Below are 18,622 nucleotides of genomic sequence, written 5' to 3'. Positions count from 1 at the left end.
GGTTCTGTGTGCTGTTGATTTGGTGTGCAATGATGGGTTGACTGAGAGAATGAAGGCTGCATTTCCTGAGGTGTTTAGAGAGGAGTTGGGTTGCCTTCTGGATTAGGAAACTTGAGACTTGCCTGGTGGCAGGTGCACAACCTGTTTATTGTGAGGTGCGCGCCTATTGCGGCATGTGAGGAAATGTGTGAGGAAATCAGGAAGCTCAAGGAGTGAGGCATCATAAAGGAAGTTGAAGGTACTGAATGGCTGGCTACCGTGGTAGCTGCTAGGAAGGCCAATGGTTGTTTGCATCCATTAGTTTTTTGGGTAACACCATTTCTGGAGAAGGTGTGTTCACTTAAACAGAACTAGTGGACACTATCTCTCGCATGAGTTCCCCTTCATGTCCGGGGAGTTTATGAAATTCCTGGGAATGGTTGAGTTTTTTGGGAAGTTTATCAGGAACTTTTCAGACAGAAGTGTTAACTTGAGATGTCGATTAAAAAAAGGTGTTGAATTTAATTGCGATGATGTCTGTGAGGAAGAGTTCGTAGGATTGAAGGAGCATCTTGATGCGGCTACTAAGCTCAAGAGTTTTGATCCTAATAAACGCTCCATTATTACCACTGATGCTCAACTACTGTTCACGTGTGACAAAGGGGCAAGCTTTTGTGGAATGGAGATAAACACTAACTGAGGTCTTTTCTTGGATGCAACTTAACCAACTTAAGTGTGAGCCAGAAAAATCTCAAATTATTTTTTTGGGTTTCCCCCCATTTGCTGACTGGAGTTTATGGTGGCCTTGCGACATGTCCCCTCCTTCGGCCCCTGTCAGCACGGTAAAAAGCTTGGGAGTTAAGTTGGACACTAGTCTAGGGATAAAGTCCCAAATCCAAACTGTTGCTGGCACTTGTATTGGATTGATAAGAGTGGTAAAAAACATTCTTCCTCTGCTCCCGGTGGAATCCCGTAAGACTGTAGTGCAAGCCCTAATTACATCTAGGCTGGACTACGTACATATCTTGTATCTGGGGCTTCCAGAATATTTGCTCAATCGGCTTATGATTGTTCAGAACGCTGCAGCCAGAGGTATTCTTATGGTAAACCCCAGAAAGTGCATGTTGCCCCACCTGAAGGCGGTGCACTGGCTCCCGGTGAGAAAGAGGATCTAGTTTAAGGCCTTAATGCTTGCTTTTCGAGCCTTCCATAAAACGGGTGCGGTTTACCTGAGAAGTAGGATGCAACGCTATCAGCCTCAATGGGTCTGAAGGTCCTCGGGACAATCCCTTATGTTGATTCCCAAGTTCACTCAATCTTGGATAGGAGGACATTCCTTTCAGGTTCAAGGGGCTCGCCTGTGGAACGACTTGCCTCTACATCTCAGAATGTCTCAGAACTTGCTGTTTTTTAGTCAACAACTTAAAACATGGCTGTTTCAACAATAACACTATGGTTGGTGGGGCGGGGTTCTTCTGTTACGGTTTTGGTGAATAGCGCCGGGATACTCTATGTGAGTATCCGCGCGCTTTATAAATACCCACTTTCATTTCATTTCATGCTAGTGTTAAGGGACTTGGAGCGGTCCTGCAGCAGGTGGGTGGTAGTAATTTGAACACTATCATGTCTATCGCACAGGGATTGAAGGATGCATACTCTAGGTACTCCGTGATTGAAAGGGAGGCTTTGGCGGTCTTCTGGGCGGTAGAAAAGCTCAAAACATTTCTGTGGGGGTCTTCCTTTGTGGTCAGGGCTGACCATAACCTTTAGTGGAGGTGTTTACAAAGAAAGAGGTTGATCTTGTGTCTAGCTGGCTAACCAGATGGGTGATTGCGTTGCAGGAGTTCGACTTTGTCATTGAGTATTTGCCTGGGTTGAACAACACTGTTGCTGAGACCCCTTTTAGGTTGGTGTCCGTGGGCATGAAAGCTTCTGATGTTGAGGAGGAGTCAGATGAAGGTGGGGATTTTGTGTGTGTAGTTGACTGGGAGACTATTTCTTAGGAAAGGTGGCGTAGTGAACTCTCTTGTGATGCAGTTCTGGGTGAAGTCATGTGTTTGTTGAAAGATGCGTGAAACATCAGAAGATGCGGTTCTGTAGAGTGTCAGCCTTTCTGGGCTGTGAAAGAAGCGTTGAGTATGTGCAAGTGTTTACTTTTCAAGGGTATGAGATTGGTTCCACCAATGAAACTTAGGGAAGAACTAATTAGTCTTGTCCAAAATACACATCAGGGGATGTCGAAGTGCAAGGAAAGGCTTTGCAATTTGTACTGGTGGCCGGGTAAGGACAACAATATTGAGAGGATGGCATGTGAATGTTCGATGTGTGCTCTTAGCGAGACCAAACAAACAAGAGACTAACCCATGGTGAGTAAGAGGCGTCTGATGGACCCTGGAGGGAGGTTGCACTGGATATTGTGGGCACGGTTCATGTTGAAGGAAGTCAAACTTTTCTAATGATGCTAATTGATATGTTCTCCACATGGCTTGAAATTTGTTTGCCCAACACAGTTGAAAACAAGGATGTGATTAGATTTTTTAAAGAGCTTATGGCACACGTAGGTCTCCCTCACACCCTTCTCACAGATAATGGTGTGCAGCTTAGCTCCAAGAAGATGGAAGGTTTGCTACAGGAGAGGGGCATTGATCATAAGAGGTGTGCTTTGTATCATCCGGAAACTAATAGGATGGCGGAAAGGTTGAACAGGGTCATCAAGGAGACTATTACCATAGCAAAATCTAACTCTCTCAATTGAAAAGAGGAGGTGATGAAACAGATTGAGATGTACAGGGTGACTCCACATTGCACCATTGGCTAGACTCCTTTTGGTTTGTTTCGAGGTTGGCTTCCTAATACTTTTGTAGAACCTACCTGGGATAATGACCATGAAGCGGATTAGGGTAGAAAAGAGGGTGATTCAGATTGGTGCCTAAGAGAAGAAAAGAAGGCACTATAGAGAAAAAAATAATTTGATGCTAGCTCTGAAGAAAGGTGTGTGGTAGACACTACATCAGCAAGCAGATGCAGTGGCTGTGGAAGGGGGGGCACTATGATGTCACCTGGTGTGTTTCCAAGGTAATGGAATGTGTGTGGAAAAGGAGTTGAGCTAGAGCAGTTGAAGGAGAGAGCAATTGATCTGTGGATGGGATCTCCTGCAAATAAAGTTACTTCTTTTGAATCTATGTTGATGCTTCATGGATTGAGGTCCCGGACCTGACCTTACACAGGTCCCTTCTAATAACTACAACCAAATATGCACTAGCATCAACCCATAAAGGCAATATGTAACCAGACCTTTACATGGTGCAAGTTCAGTGTTCACTCCAGAGAGTCTTATACTTTAGCAGGGGAAACAATGTAGCTTTAGTTACCCATTGCCAGAGACGAATCAACCAAAAAGAATTTACAATGGGTAATCATTTGCAACTGTGCACCGTACAAATTTTAATAAATGTGACTCAGATGTTGGTATGACGGCATTGGATGTTTACCCGTGCATTACAGTTATTTACTAAGAAATATAAAAATGTGATAGGTGGAATGCCTGAATTATTCTCAGCTGCAGGTAATTACTTAGAGCTGCATACCATTCCATTGACTGAACAGTCCAGCTGAAAAGGTCTGTATGATACAAGATTTTAATACATTTTGACAATATTTGTAGAGAAGAGTGCTTATTTAGGTGTTGTGGAGTCATTTTTCACAATCAGGCGAACAACACTCAATCTCATGCTAGGGTTTCTTTATAAACTCCTACACCTAAATGTTTTTTTATTTATTTATTACAAAGAGAACACCAGACCCACGGATGAGTATGGACATGGGGTACATATCTGAAAAGAGCCAAACCTAGCTATGAGGCATTGGACAAGTGTAAAGGGGTACACTCATAAAAGGGATACAAATGGATGAGTAGATATTCAATATTGGTACAGGAAATGAAGGAGTTATTTCCAGATTAAGTGTTTTTAAAATCGTGGGTTTTGCTTTTGTTCAGTAATGAAGGGATTAAAGGATACTGACCCATACAGATAATATTTTTGCAAATAGTGAAAGATAAATGGAACAGGCTAATGAAAGGACAGCATTTAAGCAAAATTGGGGGATGAATAGTTTCTAGTTTGTGTTTTGTGAGTTAACCACATATCTGTGAAGAAGTGGAATGTTATACTTTGGAGCAAATTTGGCCTACATACACAGAAGTTGAAGCTATATCTAAATCTGCAAAAATAAAAGTATAACAATAAATAGGTACTTCTGTTTTCATATTGGTATTATAAATGGGCATTGCTGTCTGGAGCCTGTAGATCTTGTCACATATTAAGATAACCTAATTCACTTCAATCAGCAAATCATTTACATTCAGCCATCTTGGAATCAATATCAAGCTGTCATCTCTTGCTAAGTATTAATAATGAAGGGTTTTGATGGGCTTATCTTGCTATCGAGTGTAATATGTTTTATTCTACTTTAGCTGATCCGTACTGTAATGGACTATTTTCCAATCCACCATGTTTTTATGAAATCTGTATAGTTTTAGGTGTACTTTTATGGTTTCAAGAACCGAAATAAAGTTGTTGATTATGATGATGCCTGCCGATAACAACACTTCTGCAACTGATGTTCATTAGGAAAGCTATGAACTACCCAGTCATGGCTGCCTTTAGACAGGACGCAAGAAAACCAGTATGATAATCCCCTTTTCCACAATGCGCAAAAAGAGGAAACTGTATTGGTGAAAATAGGTAAACAATCTGGAGCAAATATATCCTAACCATGCAGATGTATCTAAATCTGTTCTATGGTAAATGCGTAATAAGAACACAAATATACTTTGTACTCACTTGTCCAGTCTTCCTCAAAGCAATACAAGAAGTGAACCCCCACCATAATTAGGGCATGTAAGGAGATTAGTGCTATATACATCTGTAATACAAAAAGTTAGAAATGTAAATAAACAGTGTAGCCTATAGATTTTATTGAATATTGAACTGTAAACATGAAACATGAATTTATAGTTTATGTATTCTCTTAAATGCTACAGTCAGCCTGAAAACATCCTTTTCACTACGTTTTCAGTACGAAGTCAGAGGCTCTGTGGTGCTGAAGCAGATTACGTCTATCAGAGACTGCGTATATCATCATTAAGTGTCCTCCCCACCTGCTGTTTCCGTTGTGGTCCATACACAGGGAAACACTAAAGGGCAGTAAAAATTAAGGAAAACATTTGAGGAAGGTCCACAATATGAGTAAACAGTGGGGGTAAGGGGATCTTTTCCTCTTCTATGTCCTCTCCAAACTGATTCATGCCGAAGAACTACAGTCTCCATTTTTAAGATACAACAGCGAATTATGCAATATGATATGGAAAATAAACTGATACTATTTGATTCTATTATAAAGAACACAACATCTACTAAAAGAAAGAAAATGTTTTAAATTGCATTTTTTTTTTTAAAAGGAGGAACTATTGTACAACAAGATCATTCAAAGGCAATCCTCAGCCAGACTTCTGTGGCATCAGAAGAAATGCCAATTCATCCATGTTATCTCTTCAGACAGACAGATCTCTTTACCCCGGGATTAGGGATGAACAGTCTTGTCTTTTTCCTGCCCATTTTACAGGACACATGCCTATCATATCTTGGATACTTACTCTTTTAGGGTTAGGCAGCACCACAAAAGGGAGAAGATCTGCATATGCATTTTTTTAAGTCTCTGTTTAAATGGTGAAACTCTAGCCCTGTTTTATTATCCTCCTCTTTCCAAGCACCTGTTTCTCCTACTAATTGCAGGCCAACTGAGCCACAAATTTTGACTGTCACCTGAGAAGGCCCTCCAAATACAACTCTGTTTTATCTTGGTTATCCCAACCTACTTTATCAAGGGATCCCAGTAAGCAACTGGCAGGGGTTATGACACCAAATCAAAAGGTGCAAAAGATCCAATTAATAGTCACAAACTCCATTATTTGTTTTTGAGGGGGTGGGGTGGCCACATGATTATGGTTATCTCTCACACCTCACATGAAAGCATCAATTGTGGGTTCCCTTTGTAGGAGAACTAGCACCAAGTTCAGTGTTTGCTTTAGGCGGTGTAAGGAAATGCTAGGAAAAATCTTCCACTACCCTTGGTTTCCAAACGGACCCACAGTCTCCTTAGGGCCATTGTTATGAGTTCTTACAACCAATCCTGAAGGACTGTGACTATCCTTGGTCTTTCACTCATGAGTAGAGGAGACAACCTGCAGCAGAGCATTCTAAAGATCTGATGGTTTTAAATATTTTTCTTTGATTTTGAAACCGTGCAAATTACAGACTCCTTCAATTAACTTTAATCTATACTGGATTGCTATAGATTGCTATGTACATATGTATTAACAGGAGAGGTAACAGATTAGGCTAGCAGAATTAATATCGATAAGCAGAACAGTTACATCAAGGTCAGACCAAAAGGGCTACAAATTCAACTGCAATTTTCAAACAAACATTTATAAACAATGAATTAATCAATTTACACATGCCCTCATCAGCATCTCTCCATTTTAGGAAATTCTGAAGATGAATTCAATCCAATTGTTTCTATCAATATGGTTCTATTTGTCTATGGTTCTATTGATATAAAACTTCTGATTACAGTAAATATTTTTGCTTTTATTTAATCAGGTCGAATAAGACATTTCTGTGATTGAAATTGAAACTCATGTAATAAGTGAATTTGTTTTCCCCTTGTCTCTGAAATACCCATAATTTCTTACAAATTTTAAGTTTCATCTTTAAATTGCATTCACACGGTCTTTATAGATAATGATTGAAGTGAGCAAATACACAAGCAATTTGGTTGAGCATGTAGACCAATTACAGTTCTACACACCTTCTTTGTGTTTGGACTATGTTAATTCAAGTGGTAATTCTTATGCCATTCTTTAATTTTCATCTTCAAACATCTGGTGTGTTACTGGTAATATTAGATCTTTAATTACATGATTTATTGTAGCCCATTGACATATACATATGTAGGGAGCTCAACAACAGAATGTACTCAGTTGTCCAATCAAGCATCCTTGAAATTCGATCTAAAATATAAAAGTCAACCTGTGAAACAAAATTAGGGGCATTGATTCAGTCCTTTTCTATCACTGGATAGACGTTACCACTGAGTTGTCAAACCAGACATTCCAGACTATCTTGGTTCAGATTCACATTTAGTCATAGTTTGCAATGCTCAGCATTACGTGTTTTCTTGTTAGTTTTTTCTGATTTCACTAGACTAACAGAAATAGGTAAAAATACAGAAGAACCCACAAGAACAGATTACTCCGAACTACGAGGTCAGATTCTTCTCAGTCTGGTCCACAATTAGTGACTCCTCCAGATATATTAACAATCTACCACCCTGGTCAAAAGAATATCTCACCCTTAGTGGAATGGCAGACATCATATCCACATTGACGTCAATTCTTTGAAATGTCAAGGGGTAAAGCAGAGATATCACACATCCTTTGACTCCATATGACCAAATACTGCTGACACCTCGTCTCTGTCGGTGCCATTCAAGAGCCTCTTATTTGAGGCTGGTGGGGCTCAGGGAAGGTATAAGAAGGAGCTACTACATAAATGTCTCTCAAAGATCTGTTTACTTTCTACCTTTGCCTTCGTGGCCTCTGAGAACTGGGGTAGCAAGGACATTGCCAAGGTACTGAAGAGCAAGCCATGGGTAGCAGCTGCAATCCCTCACTGGCGTCCATGCCTGTCGATCCAGACTCCTGACTGCTGTTGGTATGGATCCTTCACAAACTGGTGGTCAACAATGCCTGATGGCTTGCCACAGGGTAGGATGCGATACACAAGACAGCAATCTGTTGCATCAATCCTTCCTGATAAATCCCTTTTTTTTGTTAATAGGCTAGTCTTTATCGTGCAGATGGGGATTTTACTTAGAAACATGATGTCCTAATTTGAAGCAAAGATCATACATGGTAGCACGTTATTAGGTTGAGGCTCGGTTTATAGATATAGATTCTGACACAACTAGTGGGATCTTGGCACACCTCACAAATGTACTGCCCTCAAAACAGGAGTTATAATCAGTCCAATCCATCCAAATATGGACATTTGTCAACTTTTAAGGAGGAAACATGGAGTTGGCCACATCAGAATCTCAGTCCCTGAGAACATTTTGGTTGCATTCAGGTATATACTGCAAGTGCATTAACAGTGATGAATTTATCAAGACATGTTTTAAAGAGACAGAGTCCTCACAGTGACCTATGGAGCATTACCATAGTACGGCATTCTTCGAGAAGCAGAGATTAGGCAAAAGTGCAAAGATAATAAGGAGTTGAAGGAAGGGACAAGAATAAGAAAGAAATGGGGAGTATGGATGGAAAGCCAAGAAGAATACATGGTATAAGAGTGGGAGGGTCTATTTTTGGGTTAACAAATACCTGGGTAGATGGGAACAAAATATGTATTCAATCCTATAGCTGGTATTGTTAAAAGTAGGGAAAGGAGAAACAAACGTCTGTGTGTCTCTCTCACGTCGACATGTTACAAGCCATTACCCTAAGGCTTTTCTTCAGGACAATGACAATGATCCCCAAGTACCACTCCTAATACCTAGACCACATAGGTCTTCTTAATCAATATTAAGGATAAATAAGTGCAATACGATACCCAATTGGTATTTTTCTTGTAATGATATTTGAAATGCCGGAATCTGGCCTCATGAGCACAACAGGGGAATGGACACTTGTAGTCACAGTCTTCAAAGAAGCTCCCTTGCCCTGCATTTCTTTGCCTTGGGGTAATGGCTTGAAACAAGTCCATTGAGATACACACAGACGTGTGGTTCTCCTTTCCCCACTTGTAACAATTACCATTTAGTTCCCATCTAGCCAGGTATTTTGTAACCCAAAAACAGAGACTCCCACTCTTATACCATCATTTACCTTATAGTTTACATCTTACAAAGTGCGCCCACGTCTTTGTTGGTCGCAGCACGCCCCGTCCCGCAGCAGGGCAGGAAGAACCCAATGATGGAAGCATACCATCATTGGTCATCTTGGTGGGTGAGGATTATTTTAAGAAAACTTACTGTTTTCCTTAAACTATAAAGATCACTGGGAAGGGAGTGTGTATATGAACATGCCTGTGTGATTGCTTACTAGAGTATGTGTGGCCATGTTCTGGGAGTTGTATGGACATATAATTGCGGTGTGCAGTTATACATGTTGGTTGGGCGGCTGTATGAAGGTGAAAGTGTTGTTGAATTATGATGTTAACAATATGTTTTTAAAGGAGCCCAGGCATCTTTGAGGTATTTCTTCAATACCACTTAAATCACCAAGATCAACTTCTCCCAAACTTGGCAAACTTCAGGAAACATTTAAAAAATCAAAATATTCCTAGGGTCATGGGTTTTAATATATGACCCCTGTGGAAAAGTGGGGACATCACAGGTTTGTTCTACTGCCTCACCTAAGAACAGAGGGGATGTGCAAGAAACTACACTGCCCACACTTGCTCAAGGGTAGGGGTAGTTTGTACCATTCCCCCCTCACTGGCCCAAGGGGGGAGGGAGGGAGGGGGGGGGAGGTGGGAGGACAATTTCAGGCCTGAGCCTAATCAGTTGTACTAAGGTAAAATTGTTTTGCATGTTAAATACACTTTTTGAATTTTGAAGAGACTTTTGCTGCCAGACGAGTTTATTTAAAACAGTGTTTCTAAAGAAAAGCGGTGCAGTACTCCAAAGTTACATCATTTCTTTAACACCAATTAACCTTGAAATAATCGATTGGCTGTTTATTTAACATCTTTTGATTGTTAGTGATAAATCAAGTAAAACGCAGCCCAGTGCTCCTGTTGACCAGGGGGTGCGTGTAAAGGTCACGAGGGCCGTATGTGGCCCACGGTTCATACTTGCCATACTTTGAGTATCAATGCTTTAGACAGGTAACCTGCCACTACTCTCTTCCTTGTTGTTCATTCTTATAAGTAACATTCAGTATTTATTTAACAAAGGGCAGGAGAAATGTCATAATAACAATTTAACATTTACTCTCAAATTATTTCGCAGTCTTGAATGATTACCAAATGAAGACTTTAGTAATATGCTTTAAAGAATGAGCAAAAGTACATGAACTAATAATCAACATACTTACTGTAAACAATACGAAGAACTTCTGATTTGTCTCACCAACACAGTTATTAACCCAAGGACAATGATGGTCCATTTTTCGAATACACCGCCTACAAACACTGAAAATAAGCATAGGAAAAAGGAAACATACTTTTGAGTGTGTGGATAATATCACCAGCTTTTCTTAATGTCTTTGGAAAATAATTTACAATGTTTTAATTATACTTCCACTTTAAGATCCTACGATTCGTAAACTGTGACACATTAACACTCAAATACAATTATTTGATGGATATAAAAATGCCTTTGAAACTCAAATAAAATAATCAGTACAGTGAAGCATTATCAAGCATTTAGAAAAGTAATCTCTAAATAGCCCATTTTCAAAAAGGACATTGATTTAAAAAAAAAAGTTTAACTCGACATCAAGCAATCATGTTCACAAAACATACTGTAAAATATTACATCACTGTTAGCAAAGATTAAATCTATTCAGTTAAGATTACATATTCTTATTGCAAAGTGACCGAAATTCATAAAATGGACAGACCAGACATTTACAAATTGTTAAAACACATTTTTTTCCTGACGAGGCTTGCACTTTTATGCATGAATTAATTAGCTATTAAAAAATAGTTCTAGGGTTCGAGTATGTGATGTCTAATCTAGAGGTTTGCAATATTTTCAGTAATTTCAATGTGGTGTCATGCTTCAGCCCCAGGTTATGCACTCTTGGGCCCAGAACTATTGAGCCCTTAAGCCAGCCAACCTGGCATTCAATACCTTAATACAACTTTTCCCCATTTAATGGTCAGGTGCCTTGTTCCTTCCCACCTGCTTTCTTGTGCTCGTCGTAAGGCACAGCGCACCAGCTAGAAGGAATTTCATTCTTGTTGTGACAGTAAATGGTTTCTGCATGTGTCGTTGCATTGTGGCACTAGTACATACTTCAGTTAAAGGCGTGTCAAACTCTAGGGACTAAGAGAAGAATCTACATCTACACCTGCTGGAAACATGACACTCTCACCTGACACACGCAATAGAGTACAGGTGTCGAAGGTGATTAAGCCAGGCCATGTAATTGATGATTTCTGGTACACTTATAAGAATGTATTAGACAGCACTACGAGAAAAAGAAGGGTGGCAAGACTCCGCAAACTGCAACACATAGATTACGAGATGCCTGCTGTATCTCTCTAGTGAAGGTAAGTAAAGCAGTTTTAAGTTATTGCATTTTTTCAAGTTCTCATACAAAACCAACCATACACTTAGAAAAATGTTCAAGGGAAACAGTCAATGTATTCCTATGGAGAAAATATGGTTATTGGTTAACAGGTAAGTACTTGGTTGTGGGAGTTGGTATTCTGGGGTAAGAACCAGGGTTTCCCAGGGTCAAGGATGCACTCTCAAAGCACCCTCATCAGCACTAGGGCGGCCAGGTGCAGAGTGCTGAGGCCCACTGTTATCCAATAGGGGATAGGGCGCCTCCGGTAGGTGGCTGCTCACAAAAAGGCCACAAGGTTGTGGGAGCAAAGCTCCTGGTGTTAGGCTCAAAGTATAGGGGGATCAGAGTTTACACCCAAAGTACACCTGCAGCGGCGCAGGGCGGCTGGGTGCTGGTTTGATGTTGGGCACCCTGTTGTTTTCAATGCGGAGTCTCTGGTTGCAAAAAAGACTGCAGGCTCGGGGACGAAGATCTTCTGGAGGTGACCACCGGTTGAAGAGGTAAGTTGGGATGCCTAGGATGCTGGAAATCCGTTGATAGGGCCACCCAAGGCCGTGGGGCGTCGGCTGTAGAGGTGTCTTTATGCGTCTGGTTTTCTTACCAGCTCCGGTCACGGTCCTGGGGATCCTCCAGAAAGAGGCTGCAGCTTTGCTTGGAAATTTGAGGCAGGTCAGAGATGATCAGATTTCAGGTCAGGATCGCCGGGGAGATCTCCTCGTGGTGTTGGGCCACTCGAACTTGGGCCATAGGCGTCGGGTGCAGAGTGGTGCAGAAGCACCGTTTTTGCTGGTGCCAGAGTCTATACGTGAGGAAATCCAGTGCTCACATAAAACAATGTGTTTGACTTGGAAGGCAGTGCAGGTCCTCAGGGTTCTTGGGGTTGCGGGTTGCTGGCTGCCGAACACGCCAGGATTTTGCTGGAGCAGGTTTGAGGTGGGGACAGGTCAGTAGGGCTGAGGCCGAGTCAGTGGGTATCCTCCTTATCTTAGTTTCACCTCGGGTTCTTCAGTCCTTCTTCTCTTCTTCTTGTCGATTCTTGTCTGAGGAGGCAAGGTTCAGGGTTGCCCCGAAATACTAGATTTGGGGGCGTTACAGGTAGCTCGATGCCCTCTGAGTGCATTCTTCTTTACATCCCACACCAGCATCAGTGCTTGGATATGCTGAGAACTTCCCAGTTTTCAGTAAAGCCATCATGGTGCTGTGGAGTTTGTAATGACAAAGTTGCATCCCCATATACTCTTAATGGCAGTACTGCACTTACAATGTCTAAGAATTGGCTTAGACACTGTAGTGGTACAGGGCTCATGCACCTGTACCCTCACCACTGGTATAGTGCACCCAGCTAGAGGGGTTGCTGACTTTTGCCAGGGTAGTGGGTTGTAGGCATGGCACACTGGGATGCGTGCCATGTCGACTCTTCACTTTTCTCTGCACCAAAATATGCAGCCTGCAAAGGCAGTGTGTGTGTGTAAAGTACAGGGCCTCCAAGTGCTGCAGCCCTTAAAGGCCTTCCCTAGCCACAGTGCCCTTGGTACCTGTGGTACAATTTACAAAGGACTGACCTGTGGCCAAAGAGTGCTAATTGGGTTTTGTTGTAATGCAGCTTAGGGAAAGAACATAGGCCCTGGGCACCTATTTGGCAGGAACACAGGGCACACTCAGTCGAAGTACATCAGCAATTCAGCAAAAAGTGGGGGCAACCATGCAAAAGAGTGCACTTTTTTACACAACCCCCCCTCAAACGAAAGAGGATGAGACTAACATTTCTCTAGAGAATCTTCATTGTCTAAGTCAGTGGTTCCCAAACTGTGCGCCGCGGCACCCCGGTGCGCCGTAATGAGGTGCCAGGGGCGCCGCGCACAGTCTAGGGTGACCAACTGTCCGTAAATTTCACGGACTGTCAGTACGCCTTTTGTCTGTAATTTTTGCTCCCTGTGAGAGGCCTCACCCCGGCTGATGGGGCGCCTTCCGCTCCTCCTAGAGCACAAGAGCAGCCTCTCCTGCCCATTGTCATTCTGAATGCCGCTGATTGCCACACACAGAATGACAATGGGGCAGTCTGGGGTGTGACAGCAGGGCATTCTGTAAAATAAACGGTAAAACGCTAATGCTGCAACTTTAGCCACGTTAAAAAACTGTTTATATTAAGAAGCCTATAAAATAAGTTAAAAAGAACGGGTTATCGTTCTTTCACGGTCTCATCATTTTTTAACTGAAGTATTTTATTCAACAAAGCCATGGTTGCTGCTTTTTTATTTTAAGGAACTAGCAACCATTGACAAAGCCAATAGTCCTGGCTTGTTGTTGGTGTAATGATACTTGCTGTATTATATATCTGGATACAATGACAGAAATAACATAATACCAGTCGGGCGCAACACTATGCTAAGAGCAGATTTTTAGCCGAGGTGTTTTAAACTAAGTCTTAATTACAACCAACGCCCCCTTTGAAAAGACCCCCCACGTTTTTTTACATCACTTAAAGCCCTGGAAACACCATGTTACAGTCACCTCACATCCTGGCACTGTGCATCATGCATGACTCATGACGTATATGTTTTCAGTCTGCTTATGTGCAGGGGCATAGTGAACTCTCCATCACCCCACCCCTTGCAGTAGTTCGTCCTTGATAGGCCTCTTCTGCCTGCAACTCTGCAGACAAAGGCTCAGCTCATAATGTGAAAAGGTGAGTGAGTAAATAAGTGAAGGAATGTCTGCTTGGCTGGTTGGATTAGTGAATGGATGAATGGATGAATGAAAGGATGAATGGATGAATGAAAGGTGGGAATGGATAGATAATGAAAGAAAGGATGGATGGATGAGTGAATGAGTGGAAGTATGGATGAGAGAAAAGGTAAATAGATGGATGTATGGGTGGAAAGGTGGATGGATGGGTAAAAGGGTGGATGGGTGTGTGAAAGGATGGATGAGTGAAAGGGCAGCTGATGCGAGGGCGAGTAAATTGGTGGATGGGTGTGTGAATGGATGGATGGATGAAAGGGTAGATGATGGGCAAGTGAATGGGTGGATGGATGAGTTGATAAGTGAAATGGTGAATGGATGGATGAGTGAAAGGGTGGATGTAAGGATTGATGAGTGAGTGAAAGAGGGTAGATGGACAAAAGGATGGATAGAGGAGTGAAGTGAAAGATGAGATTATTATTTCAAGCATTCCAACCATTATAATACCTTAATTGCGTCCCTATTACTTTAAGGAAGACAACAGGAAGTACATACCCCCCACCCACCCACCGGTAAAAAAATTGGTGGGGAGCCACGGCCAACTGCCAGTTAGGTTAAGGGAGCCACAGGTCGAAACAGTTTGGGAACCACTGGTCTAAGTGGAAGAACCTGGAAAGTCCATCTGCATTGACATGGACAGTCCCAGATCTGTGTTCCACTATAAAGTCCATTCCCTATAGGGAGATGGACCACTTCAAACGTTTAGGATTTTCATTTTTCATCTGCATTTGCCATTTGAGAGGTCTGTGGTCAGTTTGAACTAGGAAGTGAGTACCAAACAGTATGGTCTCAGCTTCTTAATGGACCAAACAACAGCAAAGGCCTCCCTCTCAATGGCACTCCAACGCTGCTCCCTGGGGAGAAGCTTCCTGCTTATAAAAGCAACAGGCTTGCCCTGGCCTTCATCATTGGTCTGGGATAACTCCTGGGATAGCTCCTAACCCTAGCTCAGAGGCATCAGGCTGCACTATGAACTGCTTGGTATAGTCGAAAGCTTTGAGAATTGGTGCTGAGCACATTGCCTCTCTCAGGGTGTCAAAAGCCTTATGAAAGCTAACTGTCCAGTTTACCTTTTTTGGGCATCTTCTTGGAGGAGAGTTCTGTGAGGAAGTCACAATGGACCCATAGCCCTTTCACAAACCTCATGTAGTACCCAGTCAAACCAATGAATGCCCTGTCTTGGGTCTGGGTTGTTGGAGCTGCCCAGTCCAGTATGGCCTGGATCTTGGGCTGTAAGGGATGCACTTGGCCTCCACCAACAAGGTGGCCCAAGTATACCACTGTTCCCAGCCCTATCTGGCATTTGGATGCCTTGATAGTTAGGCCTGCAGTTTGCAGGGCTTTCAAAACCTTCCCCAGGTGGATCAGGTGATCCTGCCAGGTGGAACTAAAGACCACAATATTATCTAGATATGCTGCATTAAAGGACTCCAATCCAGCAAGGACTTGATTCACTAACCTTTGGAAGGTGGCGGGTCATACTTTGAACCAAAAGGCATAACAGTAAACTGATAATGCCCTTCAGTGTGAAGAATGCAGTCTTTTCTTTTGCTCCTGGTGCCATGCCAAATTGCCAGTACCCTGCAATGAAGGCAGAGGTACTTAGAAATTTGGCTGCACCCATTTTATCTATCTGTTTATCAGCTCTTGGGATAGGGTGAGCATCTGTCTTGGAGATATAGTTGAGCCCTCTATAGTCCGCACAGAGCCTCATTTCTCGATTTCCGCCCTGCGGATGAGGTTTGGGGACTAGAACCACTGGGCTGGCACAGAGGCTCTCAGAGGGTTCAATTACCCCTAGTTCCAGCATCTTGCTGACTTCAGCTCTGATGCTTTCTTTGACTTGATCACACTGTCGATAGATTTTGTCTTGACAGGTACACTGTCCCCAGGGTCCACTTCATGGGTACACCAGTTTGTCTAACCAGGGGTCAAAGAAAAGACATTTGTATACTTTTGCAAGACTTGCGTGCAATCATCCTGCTGTTGGGCAGAGAGGGTGTCTGACGAGACCACTCCATCCACTGACTCATCTTTGGGGCTGTAAGATAGGAGGTTAGAGAGAGGTTCACTGTCTGTCTCCTGATCCTCATCAGTCACCATCAGCATGGTAAAGTCAGCCCGGTCATGGAAAAGCTTAAGGTGGTTCCCTTGGATAACCTTTTTGGGTGTCCTGTTTGTGCCCAGGTCAACCATAAAGGTGCCCTCACTTTTCTTTTCTAAGATGGGGTAAGGGCCACTCAGTTTGTCCTGGAGAGCCCTTGATGCCACTGGCTCCCGAATCCACACCTTTTGCCCTGGTTGGAACTGCACCAGTGCAGCATTTCGGTCATACCAGTGCTTCTAGAGCTCCTGGCTGCCCTCAAGATTTGTGGAAGCTTTTTCCATGTACTCTCCCATTCTGGACCTTAGGCCTAGTACATAGTCCACAATCTCTTGTTTGAGTTCTTAGAGAAGCTTCTCCCAACCCTCTTTTACAAGACAGAGTGGTCCCCCAACAGGATGCCCAAACAGACGTTCTAAGGGGGAAAACCCTACTTCCTTTTGAGGCACCACTCTGTAGGCGAAAAGCAAGCATGGTAATAGGACATTCCATCTCCTTTTGAACCTTTCAGGGAGCCCCATGATCATGCCTTTCTATGTCTTGTTAAACCTCTCAACAAGACCATTGGTTTGCGAGTAATAGGGTGTAGTAAACTTGTACTGCACCCACACTCTTTCCAGGTATTTTAGGTAAGCAGACATGAAGTTTGACCCTCTGTCTGAAACCACCTCCTTAGGAAACCCTACACTGGTGAAGATATCAATGAGGGCCTTGGCTACTGCAGGACTGTAGTAGTCCTAAGGGGAATTGCTTCAGGATACCTGTGACATGATCCAATACCACCAGTATGAATTTGTTTGCTGATGCTGTGGGGGGTTCATGTGGACCCACTATGTCCACCCTTTCAAAGTGAGCCCCAACCACTGGCAGTGGAATTAAGGGGGCCTTTGGGTGTTCACTAGTTTTGGCACTGGCTTGACAGGTGACACATGAGCGGACACACTCCTTTACCTTCTGAGACATCTGGGGTCAGTAACAGTGGCTAACTAGCCTTTCCCAAGTTTTGGTTTGGCCCAGATGTCCAGCTAGGGTATGTCATGAGCTAAAGTTAGTAAGAAATCCCTGTACTTCAGAGGCACTACCACTCTCCTAGTGGCTGCAGGGTTGGGGTCTCTGACCTCAGTGTACAGTAGTCCCTACTCCCAATTGACTCTGTGGGTACCACTGACATCTCCCTTTTCATGTGCAGCAGCTTGCTGCCTCAGGCTCCCAAGAGTTGGACAGGACTGATGTCCAAGGCACAGTTCTTCCCTAGTGGGTTCCCCTGGGCCCAAGAGCTCAACCTGGTAAGGGTCAGGTTCCATGGGCTCAGATCCCTCTGGGGCTTTCATGTCCTCTCCCAGAGGAGAGAGGCCCTGATTATTTTGCTGTTCGGAAGCTGGTTGCCCAGTCTTCTTACCTTTCTTCTTGGGAGGTTGAGCCATTCTTTCAGGCTCAAACACTTCTTTTTCACCCTGCTTTCAGCTCTGTGCTCTAGTCTTGACACACACAATCTCAGAAATGTCCAGCAGTGCTGCATTGGGTTTATAATTCTATCTCAGCCCATGTGGAGGTTTCTAAGTCATTACCAAGCAGACATGCAGCTGGAAACTTTGCAGAGACCACTACCTGTTTCAGGCTAGTAACCCCTCACCCCAGTCTAGTGTCACCTTAGCCATGGCATGGTCAGTAGTAGCACTGTCAGCATTGGTGACTGGGTTAGTTTTCCCAATGTGGTATTGCTCTGGGGAAACCAGTGTATCTCTCACCATAGTGACACTGGCCCCTGTATCCTTCAGGGCATCTATTCTAGTCTCAATGATCCAGGGGTATTGGAAATACTTCTTTAAGTTTGGTGGCCACACAGCTAAAGTGGCAAACTCAACTTCACCCTCTATGACTAGAACTGCTTCACTGTGACTCCCGATTTGCTCTGGGCACACTGTTGATCCCATCTGGAGACTGACTACACCAGGAGTAGTTGTAGGAGGACGAGGGACCTTCTTGGAAGGACAAGTAACGGATGTATGACTGAACAACTACCACTAAAACAACGAATGCCTAAACCACTACCGAAGCCAAACCACTACGTTCTTTACAACGACTTTCTAAACCAAGAAAAATAATCAATTTCAATATTACCTGAATTTACCACTACATTCCCTTAAACGCATGTTTGAAACCCAGTTTGATAAAATGCAATTAAATTAAACATGTCTTTTTAATAAAACAACATAATTACAAAACGACACTCATGAACGTTTCTAAACAATAAAATACTTATCCATTTTATCTTTTTTCAATTTTGTTTAGAATGTTAACTAAATACATGTAAAAATTTTCACAATTCACTAATTAAAACTATACTAAAATAAGCATGTTCTTACTGAATTTTGTTTTTTTAAACTTATTTCATTAAATGTTTTCATGTGGTAAAAGATTTGACTTATTTT

General features: G+C 42.7%; 1 protein-coding gene across 3 annotated transcripts in view; it reads right to left on the bottom strand.

Moving 5' to 3' along the window:
* ZDHHC3 (zDHHC palmitoyltransferase 3) overlaps nt 1-18,622 on the bottom strand; it is a 134,802-nt gene that overhangs the window by 52,743 nt on the left and 63,437 nt on the right. For all 3 annotated transcript variants that reach the window (XR_015300712.1, XM_086941755.1, XM_086941756.1), the window contains exons 4-5: nt 10,142-10,238; nt 4,824-4,905 (exon numbers count right to left, since the gene is read on the bottom strand). Coding sequence is in view for 2 of the 3 variants with exons in the window: in XM_086941755.1 (XP_086797881.1) it covers nt 4,824-4,905; nt 10,142-10,238 (179 nt within the window). In the remaining variant the exon portion in view is untranslated. The remainder of the gene's footprint in view (nt 1-4,823; nt 4,906-10,141; nt 10,239-18,622) is intronic.

Source organism: Lissotriton vulgaris, chromosome 10 (genome assembly GCF_964263255.1).
Source record: "Lissotriton vulgaris chromosome 10, aLisVul1.2, whole genome shotgun sequence".
Taxonomy (NCBI): domain Eukaryota; kingdom Metazoa; phylum Chordata; class Amphibia; order Caudata; family Salamandridae; genus Lissotriton; species Lissotriton vulgaris.
This window is presented reverse-complemented; position numbering and strand designations above follow the sequence as displayed.